The 18,255-nt window shown below is 41.9% G+C and overlaps 1 protein-coding gene across 25 annotated transcripts in view; it reads left to right on the plus strand.

The window, feature by feature from the left end:
- Positions 1 to 18,255, plus strand: part of LOC124121099 (basement membrane-specific heparan sulfate proteoglycan core protein-like) — a 257,025-nt gene that overhangs the window by 37,579 nt on the left and 201,191 nt on the right. For all 25 annotated transcript variants that reach the window (XM_048382878.1, XM_048382879.1, XM_048382884.1 and 22 more), the window contains exon 2: positions 10,851 to 11,007. In XM_048382878.1, coding sequence (XP_048238835.1) covers positions 10,851 to 11,007 — 157 coding nt within the window. The remainder of the gene's footprint in view (positions 1 to 10,850; positions 11,008 to 18,255) is intronic.

The raw sequence follows: 18,255 nt of genomic DNA on the forward strand, positions 1-18,255 counted from the left end.
TTTTAAGGGGGTAGGGACTAGATAGCTTGGAAAGTGATGGGGTAGTGGCAGGGAGAATGACTGCGAAGGTATCTGGGGTGGGGCTGCCTGGGGTGGGGTGGGGTTGGGTATGCAGGTGTAAGGAGAACCAGGGGACTAGCTCACTTCTCAGAGGCGGCTGACATCAGGATTACCATGGTTGGCCTGTGGGGTGTGGGTATCTTGGTGATGAAGGCTGCTGGGGTAAGGGTTGGTCTGTGGGGTGTGGGTGTCTCGATGATGAAGGCTGCTGGGGTAAGGGTTGGTCTGTTGGGTGTGGGTGTCTCGATGATGAAGGCTGTTGGGGTAAGGGTTGGTCTGTGGGGTGTGGGTGTCTCGGTGATGAAGGCTGTTAGGGTAAGGGTTGGTCTGTGGGGTGTGGGTGTCGCGGTGATGAAGGCTGTTGGGGTAAGGGTTGGTCTGTGGGGTGTGGGTGTCTCGGTGATGGAGGCTGTTGAGGTAAGGGTTGATCTGTGGAGTGTGGGTGTCTCGGTGATGAAGGCTGTTGGGGTAAGGGTTGGTCTTTGGGGTGTGGGTGCCTACAGCTTGACCATTTCCTTTTAAACCTTGCATTGAGAAACAAGTTTTTCATAGATGCTTCATGTCAGGTAAAGATCAGTGCAAGAACCCATTGTGTAAGTTACCTGGTAATAGCAGGCACTAACGACTAAAGCAGTTTAATCGAGAGACAGTGTTTCTAGATCAACTGATAGCATGTCATCAGCTCAGTCAGCTAGAAAACCTAACTGGGCAATAAGAAAGGGATATACTTGGTGATAAGTGCTTGCGGTGACGGATGTTGACACACAGACAGAAGGTGATACTGGCGGAGGACGAGGGGATATGGCTGGGAGATTATGTGATACGGCAGGGGCTATGTGATACGGATAAGCCAACATGGTACATCGTGCATGACACCCTCTGTCATAACTGGCAACATGTTACCGTTAACACTTTAGCTGAGAAGGATTGAAATAGTCATGTGTTTTAATGTTCTGTTTTATCAAGAGTCAAGAATCAAGAATGTTTATTGTACCCAACAGCCTCGTAGGTCAGGGTACAAACTATCTCACATGGGAATAAATATAACAATAGACATGAGAGGTAGATATACATAATGTGATGATTTCTTGTCTTCTTACTTCTGTTGTGTAAATGCAAACGCTTTCCTATTTATATAAAAACTACAAAATTTTTCTTTTTATGAGATGACATGATGATTGCACTTTTTTTGTCAGGGTTTTACGCGATGCAGAAATATGCGTCAGTACACACAAATTATAGAAGGGACACAGAAAAATATGTACAGTGCATATCTCGGATTAATTGTATTAATTGTACGAAATTAAAAAAATCCAATTTTTTTAAGCAATGTTTTCATGGACTCAGTGTTAGTCTAGCTGAGGGGTATATCCTGATCACCTCGGACTCATATGGGGTAGTCCTGCACCATGACCGTGGAATATATTTATTTCATGAAAAATAAATAAATCTAGGAATGCATACAAAAGCAAGACAAGCCAGCTCAAGCTAGCTCTATTCCACAGCATAGGGAATTTTTTAAAATTTATAGTCAAGAAGGATATTGTGTAATATAAGATTTCAGAGACTATATCTCAGTCTACATACAGGGTTGAGTATCCTCAAATTGTAAAACTGCTGCAATAAACTACATATTCAAATATTCAGAAATTAATATTATTTTACGAATATTTTTATAGATATTTGGCATTTGAATATTTAACTGTCTCTGAAGGTTCCTGTAAAAGACCAAACGTTGTGTGAGACGCCCCTGCTGTGGGTATGTGGTTGCTGCTTGTGGCAGGGATAGGCGTTATTACAAACACAGGAACAATGCACACGGTCTAGACCAGCTTCCCCGGGGACACTTCCAGTGTGGAGATGCTGCCAAGTTGTAGAGGGGTAGCTATTGTTACAGCATTCTTCAAAGGGATGTTTATGTTTTACTGCTTTAAGGGAAGGTGGGGCGATTGAGTAGCCTAGTGGTTAAGGTGTTGCCTCCTCACATCAAAGAACTGGTTTGCTTCCTGACATGGGTAAAGTATGTGAAGCCAATGCTTGGCATCCCTCACTGTGATATGACGGGAATAATTTTTACAGCAACAAGAAATTGTAACCGTGTAGTTTCATCAATTTTTAATGAAACTTATCAATTCTTAATTCATTCAAATTCCTTAACGATTTTCTTCAAATATTTGCATCTGTGAAAAACTTAATAGATAATAGGTCAATCTCAGGTTTATCATGGGTACCAGTAGAGGTAGTGGTGGATTGAAACTTGATGACCTGTCTTGAGGCTAGCTCTCTCCTCCCCCCCATGATGACAGGTCTGGCAGTTGACATGATGGCCACCAGGTGTCACTGAGTGGCCTGCAACAAGACAGGGAGGACACATGGTCATTGCTAGATGCTACAGGTTCAGGACTTTAAGCCCCAAGGGGACGTCCTGTAGAGATAGGTTTCCAATTTAAATAGGAGCATGTGTCATGTTGATGGAACAATGTCATGAAATGTTGTATGGATGAGATTAGGAACTGTTTGATTATTTGTTTTTTTCCAGTATTTTATTACACGAATTGTCATGTGTTTGTGACGGATATGTTCACCTTTTCGTGAAACACCTGGTATCATGACTGTTTTATAGTGATTCATAAGCTATATAGAAGCCCTCTCATCAGTGAGTGCGTGAGTATGGTTTTACACCGCTTTTAGCAATACTCAAGCAATATCATGGCGGGGGACACCAGAAATGGGCTTCACACATTGTACCCATGTCGGGAATCAAACCCGGGTCTTCGGTGTGACGAGTGAACGCTTTAACCACTAGGCTACCCAACCGCCCCCTCTCATCAGTGTTCTACTACAATGTTGTAATGAAGCTGTATAGAAGCCCTCTCATCAGTGTTCTACTACAATGTTGTAATGAAGCTGTATAGAAGCCCTTTCATCAGTGTTCTGCTACAATGTTCTGCTACAATGTTGTAATGAAGCTGTATAGAAGCCCTTTCATCAGTGTTCTGCTACAATGTTGTAATGAAGCTGTATAGAAGCCCTCTCATCAGTGTTCTGCTACAATGTTGTAATGAAGCTGTATAGAAGCCCTTTCATCAGTGTTCTGCTACAATGTTGTAATGAAGCTATATATAAGCCCTCTCATCAGTGTTCTGCTGCAATGTTGTAATGAAGCTGTATAGAAGCCCTTTCATCAGTGTTCTGCTACAATGTTGTAATGAAGCTATATAGAAGCCATCTCATCAGTGTTCTGCTACAATGTTGTAATGAAGCTATATAGAAGTGTAGTCATCAGTGTTCTACATGCCCAGCCAGACAAGCAGGCAGGCATATCACCCTATCCATCAACCTCCACAATAAGTGACAGGCCAATAGCAGAAACACATGTTCTAGACATTTTCCAGTCAGACCCTTATCTAAAGTCACTGATCAGACCTCCACTCTATCCAACATGAGACCAATGGCTAGTCTAGGGGTTGGTACTGGGTTTGGAGGAGGGGTTGGAGGTGGTTTGAATTAGTATTAAATTGTTCAGCTTATCTTTTCAGGGATGTTTTGTCGCACTGACCAAAATTTTATCCTGCCTCAAGCAATAATCTCAGCCGTCCCTAATTTCTACACCAGCAGAGGTGCAGAGGTGCCAAAGGCATTTCACATGCCTGAAATACTGTTAACATTCCGGACACAAGGGAACCAGCTGTGATTTAACCACAGTGTCTGCTCCATGACTGAGAATGCCCAGCCACCTCAGTTGACCACAGCACAGCTGGTGTCCATCACCAGGACCTGTTTGCTCTTGACCGAGCAGAGTGGTCAGATGGTCAACTCTCAGGGGATAATATGGCCAGATGGGGATAATGATGATAATGGAGTTCCAGTGGGGGATGCTGTGGGTGTGAGGACTTGGTCGGAACCCTATGGGGCCAGTATGGCCATGTGGAAATGTGTGGGACCGAGACTGCCGACTCAGATCAGGACCTGGACTAACATATGGCCCCCTTTATAAAGTTATGTCAAAGGGTCAATCTCAAGTCTTTCAGTTTTCAGAATGAGAACTCAGACCTGGACCTAACTAACATATAGCGCCCCTAATTTCATTATGTATAAGGATCAATAAAAGTAATTCCAAAAAGGAAACCTTAAGTTTCTTTATTTCAGAGTGAAAAGGGGGATGAGTATTGGCAGCTAGAGCTGGAAGGGTGATAAAAATGGAATGGTGGTGATAAATTTTCTTGAATATATGTCCTGGCATCTATAAGAGAGTAAGGGAGACTTTGAGAAGTGGGGAGCTGCGATGGCGCTCTGTGAGGCCAGAACGGGCAAATGGAGACTCCAGACTGGCCTCAGTGGATATATTAGTCTTTATCGGAATGTAAATAATCAAGTCTGGTCCAGACTATCCAGTGTTCAACACATGAGCATCGATCTACTCAACTGTCACTGTCAACCTAGTCACAGAGCCTGACCACCTATTGTATTAATGACCTCCTACAACCAACACCGTAAGCTGGGGATATATTATACATGAAGCTTATGATCATGAGGAGAAACTCACATGAACGAACAGGCTGACAAATACAAGGAAGCAGTTTTTAGATCTCCCTTTAGAAGTTGCCCTTGTTCTGACAGCACCCTGCCTCTGTAGACATTGCTTCACTTTGAGATCTCCCCACTTATTCAAGCGACATGCTATGATATAACTGAAACACTGTTCAAAGATGGGATACACTCATCACACACTTCAAAGTAGCCATGTCGTCTCTCCGTATTTACTTTGAACTTCTTATGCTAAACTATGGGGAGTTTGATTTAAGCAGTACATGGGAAGTAATGTTTACGGACTGAGAGAGTAGGGTTTTAGTCATTTAGCAATGTTACAGAAATATAACAGAAGGAAATCAGCAACCCATGCTTGCCGTAAAAGGTGACTGTTTGTTGTAAAAGGCAACTATGCTTGTCGTAAGCGGCGACTAACGGGATCGGGTGGTCAAGCTTGCTGACTTGGTAGACGCATGTCATCGTATTCCAATTGTGCAGATCGATGCTCATGATGTCAATCACTGGATTGTCAGGTCCAGACTTGATTATTTACAGACCGCTATCATATGGCTGGAATATTTCTGAGTGTGGTGTTAGACAACAAACAAACAAACAAACAAACAAAAGGGAATCATGAAGGGAAGTCAAACAGGAACCCATGTAGGAAATCAAAATTGGGTTTGGGTGTGGCAAGCAAATGCTTAACCACAAGGATTACCCACCACCACCTGGTTGGCATGGCAAAACGTCGAACTACACGTTATCCTCCTCCCCGATGCTGATCAGGAATGTGCCTGGACACCATTCTGATGGTCCTCGCATGCCAGTGTTGAGTATGCCATGTTTATGGACGACCACAATGTACCATTTTGACGCTCCATTGGACTCTGTCCAGTTGTGTGGTATTCCTTGATGTTTACAGTACAGAGTTCTTGGGGTGCAAAACCATCAGGTATCTGTGTTGATGCTCAAGGGGTGGAGGTGATGAAAGAGTGATATATACTATAACAACAACCTATCCCTGCACCTGGTCAGCGCTGGTGTGTACGAGCATATATACCACTGACAAAGAGGTTCTTTGGCCAACCACATTTCCTCTGATTGAAAGCAGCTCTTTATTCCATGAGTTTTAGTGTTGAGGTGAGGACTTTATGGTCTTGATAGAGCAGAGTTGAGTACTGAGTTAACACTGCTTGTCTCACAACACCAACACTGGCACAGTTTCTGATTCAAGGTCGGATTTCTTTGCTGTCATTGGAGCACAATTTGCTGTTTAATACTGCAGTAATCTAGACTTGCTAAACATTATAGACTTGCATGGGCTGTATTGGATATATTCCTTTCAGGGTCTGTAAGACAGACTAGTGTCGTCATTATGATAAGGTCATGTCTCTACAACATGGGTATGCTGGATGACAGGTGTTAAGGCCACTATCAGGTATCACAGGTCAAAGATGCATGCCAGATGCGAGTACCAGTGATGGCCTAGATTGTCCAAGCTGACACAAGATGGTAACAAGCTTCACTCAACGGCTGCTTGAAGAACGCTGTTTCATGTTTGTCTTTCTGAATACTACACATTGCATGTTGGTGCAGGGATGTGGTCAAGGGGTCAGCGTCTTCAAGTTTTGACCATCTAACCAATCACTCAACTTGAAACTATTTGCAATGAAATAACCCCCTGTGGGTTGAGTTATCACCTGGTGTGTATATGTCGTATATCACATCAACACATCGTAAAGCAGTGCGGTGTCTGCTCATCACCTGGTCACAGATGACGGACATACTTTAACGTGTGTCCATTGATGTAGATAGTCTAGCAGTGTCTACAGCTTGTAGGAGACTTGAGATAGGGTCAGCTAAAAAAATGTGGTGGAGCATATTTCATGGTAACATCAACCCAGTGGGATATAATATGTGATTACGGTCGCTATGGTTGCTTTGAATTTGTATCGTAAACACTTTGCACATTATGAGTGAGTGATAAGTTGGGCTTGAAATAATTATTCAGTTGCATTACGGCAAAGGATAAAGAATGATCGTTGTCGGCAGTCACATTCATGAACCCCGGTCAGAAACATATCCAGGATTTTGAAGAGTGTGAAGGGGGGTTGGGGGGGTGGGGGAGTGGGAGGTTCACCTGCCTAATTCAAATCACAAGGTTGAAAAAAAACACATCAAAGAGGGGACAGACACAGGTTGATATGTCAGGTGTCACTCCTTGTCACCACACCCACAACAAGCCCAGCCTCCCTCGCTCCCCCGCCCTGGCTCTCCCTCCCCCCATCTCAATCTGTCAGTGCAGATCTTGTAGACGAGAAACTTGAACACTAAGTACTGTCTGCCATCATTGCCATGGTGCTACCTCAAGAGTTGATATTAGAGCAGCCACTGTTACCATGGTTACAAAGTGTGTATTTGTTGTTGTGATAGTAGAGTGAGTGAGTATGGTATTATGCCGCTTTTAGCAACATTCCAGCAATATCACGGCGGGGGACACCAGAAATGGGCTTCACCCACTGTACCCATGTGGGGAATCGAACCGGGGTCTTCGGCGTGACGAGTGAACGTTTTAACCACTAGGCTACCCCACCACCCGGTGATAGTGGAAACAAAGGCTAGAGGCTAGTTCCACTATGAGGGTGATTGCTGCATTATGGAAAGAAAGTATCTTCAGATGAATATCAGAGTGCCGTTGTTCAAAACAACCCTAACACTACAACTGTCATAAGTCTGTGTTAAGATATGGGAGTTACGATCACCTTAGTGCTAAGATCGCTTTGTTCAAGGTCACCAAGGACCAGAAGAGATTGTGTGTCAGGCAATTAGCAAATGATAATAATTTGCTGTCTTTTAATTGCAATGTAGTTTCTAATTACAGAGATTAACCAAGAATCATATCATTGACCATGGTCACTGACATGCCATAGTGTCACCCATGTCATCATTTGACCTCTTTGACCTCTTTGACCTTGCTAATCAGTCCTCAGGCAAGGGTGATATTTTATTATTCCAAGGCAAATTTAATCTGATAAGACCTTCTGAGTCTCAACATAGAACTACATGCATTGTCTCCTTTGTGTGGAAGAAAGTCAATTAATCTACAGCTGTGAAGAAAATTACATATCATCAGTTTTAAAGTGATTAATTAAATAACATACAAACCCACAGCTTGAATCAGCTGAATGTCTCAAGAATAGTCTTGCTTGACAACGGTATAAGGATCTATACCAAAATGTCACCTTTCCAGTAATTAGAGAAGTTGTTATCCATAAATTGTGTCTACTTTGTCCCAAGAATAGCTGCAATTGTTGCCCAGTAATGAGTGGGCGTTTGTCAACAGGTACTATATGCCAGACCACTACTCAAACACAAGTCTGACATGGGGGTGGTCAGATGACTTGGTCAAAGGTCAAATCTCACTTGACCTTTTCATTGACATGCTAAGCCAAGCTGCAGCTGGATGCGGATGAATTAGAAATGAAACATTAAGAAAGAAAGATGTCTGTATCCCTTGTATGTCTTTGCATTATTTATAATGATGGATACTGAATTAAAACAGTATGTTTTAGATTGTGTGCTCAGTCTTTACAATAAATAATTACAATTATCTTTTTATAACATGAATAAAAAAATTGTGTTATATCCTTAAAAGAAGTTAAGGAACACCCAATTTTGTATATGCCTATAGTTAATCTGTCATGGCTGGTGGGCTTTTCAGCACATGCCTTCCAATTTTGGGTGTTCTTTAACTTGTTTTGAGTAGTATATTACACATTTTGTACGAAGCAGTTTCTTCAATATGAATACCAGTGAATTTTTCACAAGGACATGACTCTGCACTTCAGCTAAATTCCACAACAAAAGATTATAATTCTAGATAAATATAGAGTTTCATGCCATGAGACCGCCTCCGTGGTCTAGAGGTAAAGCATCTGCCCAGAGAGCAGAAGGTTCGAGGGTTTGATCCCCGGCCGCATCATACCAAAAGACGTTAAAAGATAGTATTTGATGTTACCCTGTCTGGCCCTCGGCATTAAGGGACTAAAACAAGGACTGGTCGTCTCGTAGTCAGTATACTGTGTCTGAGTGGGGTATTCATGTTAAACTGTGGCAAGGTATCTCAGTGTGCTAGCACTATAAACCAGCATCAGTCCGGACTAGTACAAGCAGCCACATACACACACACACATGTGCATGCACGTCGCTATATAAGTGCAATAATCTTGGACGCAAGGACCTCGGCCACCAGCATACAACCTTTGGGAAGCCATTATGAGGTCTTCCATTGAAAGGGTCACACACACTGACTCAAGGTCGTGCTGCCAGACACCTGGGGTATCTGTACCCCTGAGAAACAGATACAGGCCATCACACTGATGTGTGAGGCAGGACTTTTTAGGGATTAGACCAGAAAGCTCTTTCGGGACCATGAAGAGCAATTGTGTTGCCATGCTGGTCTTTGCACGACCCTCAATGGGTTGGTTTTCCCTTGCCACTTGATATTTGGTGTCTGTCTGGTTTTCATATACCTTCTGGTAATCTCATGGCTTGTGAAGTATGTTCTTATTTGCCTGGTCTGTGAAGCATATCATGCAAGACAATGACTTGTAATAGGATTAGAGAGGGTTCTGAGGATTATATAGTACTTGTGATGAAATCTTCTAGGTGATTAAATGGATGGCTTACTTGATATAATAAACCACTACTTTGAAACTTGATGGTGTCTTGTCGCTTCATGAAGCTATTCGACCTGGAGACTGCGTTGAGAACAGAGGACTGTTACTGGTTGCAGTGAGCTTTGATAGACCTTAATCCCCAGGATCAGTTGATGTGTGGGCTTACTTGATCGCTAGTAAACGCTGATAAACACTGATGTTTACACACAACACAAAATTAACATAAACATGTATGTTATAAATTTTGACTGTGTGGTATTGATGTCTAATCTTCTGTTGACAATTGAAGTTAATCCAGTTTGATGTTCATCGCAGGATAGCTTTTTAACTCGAAATGGGAATTTGTAGGAAGGTGTGATATATAAATATGATTACCGGGAAAGGATAAAAAAGACTATATAGAACATTTTATATTCCCCATACTCAGTCCTCTTTTATATCATTGTTACCCATGAAGATCCGGGTAGAACAGGTTTTCAGCAACTCATGCTTGCCGTAAAAGGCGACTATGCTTGTCGTAAAAGGCGACTAAAGGGATCGGGTGGTCAGACTTGCTGACTTGGTTGATGCATGTTACCGTATCCTAATGGCCTGGATCAATGCTCATGTTATCAATCACTGGATTGTCTGGCCCAGACTCGATTATTTACAGACCACCGTCATATAGCTGGAATATTGCTGAGTGCAAACAAACAAACAAACAAACAAACAAACGAACATTGTAAAATGTTCTTTGCAAGTATTTTTTAACTGAGGACATTGATAACTGTTGCTTGTACACATTGATGTTTGACTTTGGATGTTAATATACAATTGAATGTTGAGTGCTGATGTATTTTTGAATTTTTTTAAACCACTGAATTTTTTTAGATTAAAATTTTGTTTATCATCCTTAAAATAAGGACAATGGTATTAAAAAGATTTTGCTCACAGAATTCCATTCTGATTTGGACCCTTCAATGATATATATGATTTTGGTAAAAAATAATTAAGACTTAGATATAAAAAATATTGCAGATGCTCATACATTTGGGTCTGCTACAAAGCGTAATTACTGCATTTGTAGTGTGTAGAATGTGACCATGTCAGTGGAAAGATTAGTACTTGTCATCTCTCATACAGACCCTAAAAATTCAGTAACTGATATCTCCAAAGCAAGTTTACAATACTTCAGGATTTCAGATCTGTTAATTTTCTAGGGCACTGACTGATTGTCATCCCCAAAAGATATTTTTTAGTTTGATGATGTGGAAGAATGTGCCATCAAAAGTTGGTAAAAGCCTGAAAGTGTCTTATTGCCATTTGTCTCCTCCAAAATCACTGTACTTTGGCAAGTCTCCATTTCCTTGGTGTCAGGAAAATGAAGAGATTCTCGGGCTCTTTCTGTTAAGCATCTTTAAAATCTTAAAACAATATTTTCATTTCCTTTGATTAGTCTTGTGTCATGGCACTAAAACCTGGATCACTTCAGGCTTTCCTCTAACATTTAGCTGACATGCTGTGATATAACTGGAATACTGTTAAAAGCCGCATAAAACCCAACTCACTCTTGTATCATGGCATGTTTTTTGTTTGTTTCAGGAGCGTGACTTTGAGTTTGTGGATGAGACTGTGAAGAGGACGGTACGAGAAGCAACTCTACAGGATGACGAGGACTTCCTTCATGATGACCCTGGGTCAGGTCAGGAGGAGGGGAGTGGCACAACCACACCCACGCCCCCCATCGGAATATATCCTGGTAAGTGTAACCTCTCACATACAGGCACAGTGGCAGGAGGTAGTTCCTCCATATATCATTCTGAAAACTCAAGGATTGTTTTGGAGATTCTTGGTCAGGTGATATCACCACATATCATCCTGAGAACTCCAGGGTTGTCTCCCCTCGGGGATTCTTGGTTAGGTGATATCACCACATATCATCCTGACAACTCCAGGGTTGTCTCCCCTTGGGGATTCTTGGTTAGGTGATATCACCACATATCATCCTGACAACTCCAGGGTTGTCTCCCCTTGGGGATTCTTGGTTAGGTGATATCACCACATATCATCCTGACAACTCCAGGGTTGTCTCCCCTTGGGGATTCTTGGTTAGGTGATATCACCACATATCATCCTGACAACTCCAGGGTTGTCTCCCCTTGGGGATTCTTGGTTAGGTGATATCACCACATATCATCCTGACAACTCCAGGGTTGTCTCCCCTTGGGGATTCTTGGTTAGGTGATATCACCACATATCATCCTGAGAACTCCAGGGTTGTCTCCCCTTGGGGATTCTTGGTTAGGTGATATCACCACATATCATCCTGAGAACTCCAGGGTTGTCTCCCCTTGGGGATTCTTGGTTAGGTGATATCACCACATATCATCCTGACAACTCCAGGGTTGTCTCCCCTTGGGGATTCTTGGTTAGGTGATATCACCACATATCATCCTGACAACTCCAGGGTTTTCTCCCCTTGGGGATTCTTGGTTAGGTGATATCACCACATATCATCCTGACAACTCCAGGGTTGTCTCCCCTTGGGGATTCTTGGTTAGGTGATATCACCACATATCATCCTGAGAACTCCAGGGTTGTCTCCCCTTGGGGATTCTTGGTTAGGTGATATCACCACATATCATCCTGAGAACTCCAGGGTTGTCTCCCCTTGGGGATTCTTGGTTAGGTGATATCACCACATATCATCCTGACAACTCCAGGGTTGTCTCCCCTCAGGGATTCTTGGTTAGGTGATATCACCACATATCATCCTGACAACTCCAGGGTTGTCTCCCCTTGGGGATTCTTGGTTAGGTGATATCACCACATATCATCCTGAGAACTCCAGGGTTGTCTCCCATTGGGGATTCTTGTATTGGGACATGCACAGGGGATGACATTCATGGAAAGAAGACACTAGCAGTATGTACAGTGAAGTATAGACTCTACTAGCCAAGTTTGATTACCACCAGTCCGACGCATGAAGCATTCTTGTTGTCAGATGGGGTGTGATATACACTTGTTGAAGCATGTCATCGATCCCAATTGCATGGATCGATGCTCATGATATCAATCACTGGATAGGTTGGTCCAGACTCGATTATTTACAGACCGCCGTCATGTAGCTGGAATATTGCTGAGTGCGGCTTTAACAAACCAAACCAAGCATTGCCACATTACATTATATGACATAACGATGGAACTTAATAGTAGCCATTTATCATTACGATAAATTACAACATAAGGGGGAATATAATAGTGCTGGATTAATGCATGGACAAACAGGGTACAAGTATCAGATGGTCACCTTTCAGCATTATGTAGAACATTATAGCATACCTCTTGATTCTTGATTCTTAAGGGGAAATAGAGTAGGTGATAAGACATGTATACCACATGGAAGTGTGGGGCTGTCCAGGGAGACTGTTGGACCTCTTCAGAATGTTTCATTACAACATAAGGGGAAGTGATATTTGTGTAGGTGATAGAGCATTTATAGCACATGTAATTGTGTTGGTTTGTCCAATGAAGCCGGCAAGTGTAATAACCATTTGGACAAGGGGACGTAACGTTTGTGGAGTGATAAGTCACATATACCATGTGTGATTGTGTTGGTTTGTCCAATGAAGCCGGCAAGTGTAATAACCGTTTGAACAAGGGGACGTAACGTTTGTGGAGTGATAAGTCACACACACCATGTGTGATTGTGTTGGTTTGTCCAACGAAGCTAGGAACTGTTATACTGCCTTTGGGAGGAATTTGTTGCTTTGGGCACAAGGGGACATAGATAGATGTAGCTGATTAAGCAGGTATACCATTGTGAAAGTATTCGTTTGTCCAATGAGGTGAAGTTGGGGTACTACTTTAAACACCGTAAGGATGTTTGACTTAACATTTGTTTGCCTCACTTGAGCAAACATGACCACTTCAGACATTACATTTCATTAGCACATTGTTGGACATGAAACCTGAGGTTATATAACATGTGTAACATTGTGTGTTGTTTAATGCTGCACTCAGCAAAATACCAGCAATATGATGGCACCTTGTCATGCCAAGTCATCTAGCCTACCCTCCGATCCAATCTCCTCTTACGACAATCCTAGGTTGCTGGGGACTTATTCTTTCTTATCCCGAGTTCCTACACTTGACCTCCTTAATGTTGTGGCAGGGTTAAGTTCAAAATCATTGCAAATATCATTCTTGGTGTGTCCTTTGAGGTCTGAAATATTTTTAGGGGTAGCTTTATAGGTCTACAGTCCATTTCTTGTCCATGTGATGGTTGGCTGGCCTTGTGGGTAAAGCGTTTGCTCATCATGGGGAAGGTCCAGGTTCAATTCCCACATTCACACGGTCAGTGAAGCCAATTTCAGGTGCCCCCTGCCATGATATTGGGGGAAAACCAACTCATTCACACTAGCTTACTTCTCGACATTGTAATAAGTGCCTTGATAACGTTTCTTTGAAATTTGGGGAATTATTTAATACCAGATTTAATGAAATACTAAATGAGTGAGCTGACAAGAGCAAATTCACTCATTCAGTTTCATGGTGCATTATAGCATCACGGGAATAGAGTCGGTAGTATTGGCATCACACCATCATGGAATAGAGTCAGTAGTATTGGCATCACAGCATCATGGAATAGAGTCGGTAGTACTGGCATCACAGCATCATGGAATAGAGTTGGTAGTATCGGCATCACAGCATCATGGAATAGAGTCGGTAGTATTGGCATCACAGCAACATGGGAATAGAGTGGGTAGTATTGGCATCACTGCAACAAGGGAATAGTGTCGGTAGTATTGGCATCACTGCAACAAGGGAATAGTGTCGGTAGTATTGGCATCATTGGTATTTTTCAAAACAAAATTACAAGTGCCTGAGACCCTTTAAACTATTTTGTAAGTGTTGCCTCACTACAGGGTAATGTAATGTGAGGGTGGAAATAACACACTTTGTTTACACTCAATGTGCGAGAGCTTGTAAAGATCAGTTACCAGATCAAAATGACTCCAGTTTCTAACATTTCTTAATGGGACAAGAAGAATTGAGGCAGGCAGTGTGTGTTCTTTATCTGCAGAGAGTCACAGCGGTTCATTTTGCTCGGGAAGCTGATGCAGGTTTAATAGCTCTCTGGTACATTCATCTACTGTGCAACGTTATTAGAAATATCTCCTCCATGTTTTTGTCTTCGGTTGCCATGACACCCAAGAGTCTTTTCATATTCCTGGAAGTTTTTGAGTCAGGTAGGCTTCGCTGGCAGCCAGATATGAGAACTGGAAGAGAGTTACCATCTGTCCGTGGGGCTAATTGCGTTCCTATGGTGCGACTTTTCATGCTCAAACACCACAATATTGGCCAGGGATTTGGGAACACTTGAAAGAGTGATTCAACAGTTTCGGGAAATGCATCGAATGCTTTCTCTTTCAAAACAAAGTTTGGAACCAGTATGGTGCAGTGTTGAATAGAGTGAGAGAGTGAGTTGGGTTTAACGCCACTTTGAACAGTATTCCAGTAATATCAAGGCGTGGCATCTTACTGTGGGAGCAAAGCCCGAAGTGATGCAGGTCACAGATGTTTACCACTTTGGTGAAACCATGAGCATGGGTATGGTACCTGACCCTGAAACATAATCAGAACAAACCAGCATTCGAACCCATGATTATAGGTTCCTGGGGTGCCCAAGGGACGCAACTCTGTAAAGCCCATTGTGGTGTCTTAGACGACTTTGCTCCATGTTGAATAGAGTGTGTATTGATAACTTACATTAGTCTCTCATTCAGCTCCTGAAACAATGATATCCAAAAACTTGCATCCAATTCTACATTACTTTAACAAGTCTTGATTTCTTCACTTTCCTCAAACTGACTTCGGACATCTTTCTATGATGTGTCAAAAGACAATTTAACAACAACAGCCTTATAATGTTTTTATTTCAGAGGTTAACTGTTGAATCAGACTCCCATGTATGGAACTATTTTGATGATTAGCTGCTATATCTCCTTCCTCTCTGAAGATGCCGGTTAGAATTTGTCTTCAGCAGCCCATGCTTGTCGTAAGAGGTGACTAACAGGATCGGGTGGTCAGGCTCGCTGACTTGGTTGATGCATGTCATCGATCCCAATTTGGTGGATTGATGCTCATGATGTCAATCACTGGATTGTGAGGTCCAGACTTGATTATTGACAGACCGCCATCATATAGCTGGAGTATTGCTGAGTGTGGCTTTAAATAACAAACAAACAAACAAAAACCTCTGATTAGAGAAACAGAACTTGGGAGCAACGATCCATGCTGTCAGGGTGCGGGATGACCGCTATCAACCCCAAGTCACGGAAACTGACCTCCCGATCTAATTACTAGCCTCTAGTGACCAGCATAGGTTGCTGGGAATCCCTTGGGGGCAGAATCGGTGTTTATAAAAAATTGGGGAAAGAAGTCTTTGTAAGTCAGAAGATGGAATGTTTTTTGTAGGAAGTCAGAAAGTTTAATTGGCCAAAGACATGCATACTCAACATGCTCAACAGTCAATAAAGAGTTGGCAGGGTCAGCTAAACATGCCAGTATTGGTGTCAAGTTTAAATGAAATCAGTAAAGCTGATCAACCACACGACTAGTTTCAAATACAGAAAACAAACAGTTCTGATGGCACTGTTTCTATTGTTACAGGACAAAGAACAGAAGACAAACTAATTAACTGTAAGACTGACTGAAACCAAAGCAAATAAACAATTATAGTGGTAGTCATTGTTTGTGTTTCAGCTGTCAGAGTACCTTAAGGTCATGACAACACTAGAGTGGCGAGAAGTAGTTGTTTTACAAATATCGTTTGTCTGGTATATAGTACTGTTGACGGAGATGTGATTCGGAGATGTGGTTGGGGCAACTGAGATGCTATCCTAATGTCCTGTTTGTGAAGGAGAGGGTGTACATTGTCAAAATAATGGTGTCTTGTTCTGGAACTGTTGACTGAGGTTTGTGTATCTTCCACCATTTGACACTTACGTAGATATGATTTTGTTGTAGCATCAACACTCTCGTAGATGTGATGAAGTTGTAGCATCAATACTCACATAAATGATATTGTTTGGGCATGAAGACTCACAAATATTATTTTCACATCAATGTTTATGTAGATGTGGTGAAGATGTTTCATCAACATGATCAACACTTATGTTGATGAGTTCATTGCCTTCAAGGCACATTTATGGTGATAAGATTAGGCCGCAGTCATCAAGTGACTGACAAATGATTGTTGGAACTTGTAGGATCTGTCAGAATCCTCGCCAGTCAGCATGCCTGTTTTCACTGAACAATGTTGAATGTTCAGCACATCAGACTTAAATAGGAGCTCAGAAGATGGATGGAGATGTTTCAAGGCCATGGCAATCAGCTGGTCAGGGCGTTCTTCCACTGTACAATCTGGTCTGATTCACAGAGGTATTTGGGGAGTGTTCATTCACTGGGTCAGACATGTTGTAGACTCCCTGGCTTCAGATCTTGGTGTACTTTTAACAAGTTCCCCCTCCTTCTCGCAGCAGATGAGGATGTTTGATGTTGATTAACTTCATCATGGAGCCTGTTCAACGAGCTGATTAGCTGGCGATGCTGAATGTGGATAGACTCACTGAACCGGCTTGCAACGAGCAGGGTATATGGTAGAGCGCGGGGCTTCTTGATGGTTAGTCTTAAGGAGGAGCTCAGAGTCCTGGCAGACCTAGCACAGGGAATCAGGTCAATGGAACACTTAGCTTCTCTGCTAACTCAAGTTTATTGATGATCAATCTTGGAGACATGATTATCCTAATTACATAGAGACAATATACAGGGCAATAATTAGTACTTCTAGTTCTCCACTCAATGGGCACAAGGTCATGGAGCTCCATAATTGTCTCCCTTGAAGCAGAGGTGTATCCAGCGAAGCAACGTGTTCCATGACTCTTGGTATATTACCATGGTAACAGTGATAAATACTCCCTGTTCAGATTGAGAAGTGACCATTATATGCAATTTAGCAAAATGTACTGTTTCCCTGTTCATTTCAAGAATTGACTAGTATATGCACTTTGACAAAATGTACTATTTCCCTGTTCAGTTCAAGAAGCGACTAGTATATGCACTTTGGCAAAATGTACTATTTCCCTGTTCAGTTCATGAAACGACTAGTATATGCACTTTGGCAAAATGTACTATTTCCCTGTTCAGTTCATGAAAAGACTAGAATATGCACTTTGGCAAAATGTACTATTTCCCTGTTCAGTTCAAGAAGCGACTAGTATATTCTATTTAGCAAAATGTACTATTTCCCTGTTCAGTTCATGAAATGACTAGTATATTCTATGTAGCAAGATAGAATTGGGTTCACAACAAGGACATCTTGAATACTTCACATGAGGCAAAATGGGCATGCTATTTCTTTTGCCCTAAAATTGATCTTTGAAAATGTTTCTCAAATATGAAAGTTCACATATGAAAAGTTATTGATATTTAAGCAAAAGATATTGATATGTACTTAAATTTATTAATTTGATAAAACAATATATTCAGTAAGCATTTATGTTTTGAATGTTGAATAGAACATCAATATTGACATCTCATGAAGCTGGGCAATGGGTCCGACATTCAGCTGGTGGTGGCAATTTACTTAATACAACCGCATCCTGAATTGATTACAAAAATATGTTAAAATATAAGGACCATGTTCTCACTTGCAAAGCTATTCCCAGGATGTCTGGTTTGGAGCTCAACAAGAAGATGAAAGAAGCACTGCACAGACAGGAGTCATGGCAACAGACTCAATTGTAACTTTATTTTTCTGACAACATTAGGTAGTTTCCGTAAGTTTAGACAAAGAGTATGTTGGTTTGTTCCCTGATGTGCTGGTAGCCTGGCGCTAGGAATGTTGTGAAGCATCATTCTTTGACTCTTTTTGGACATTCTAACTGGATGGTTATATATCTTCCTATGCTTATCACCTAGTGGGGAATCCGGGTTGGAATTG

This window comes from Haliotis rufescens, unplaced genomic scaffold (assembly GCF_023055435.1).
Source record: "Haliotis rufescens isolate VD_foot unplaced genomic scaffold, xgHalRufe1.0.p SCAF_42, whole genome shotgun sequence".
Classification (NCBI taxonomy): Eukaryota; Metazoa; Mollusca; class Gastropoda; order Lepetellida; family Haliotidae; genus Haliotis; species Haliotis rufescens.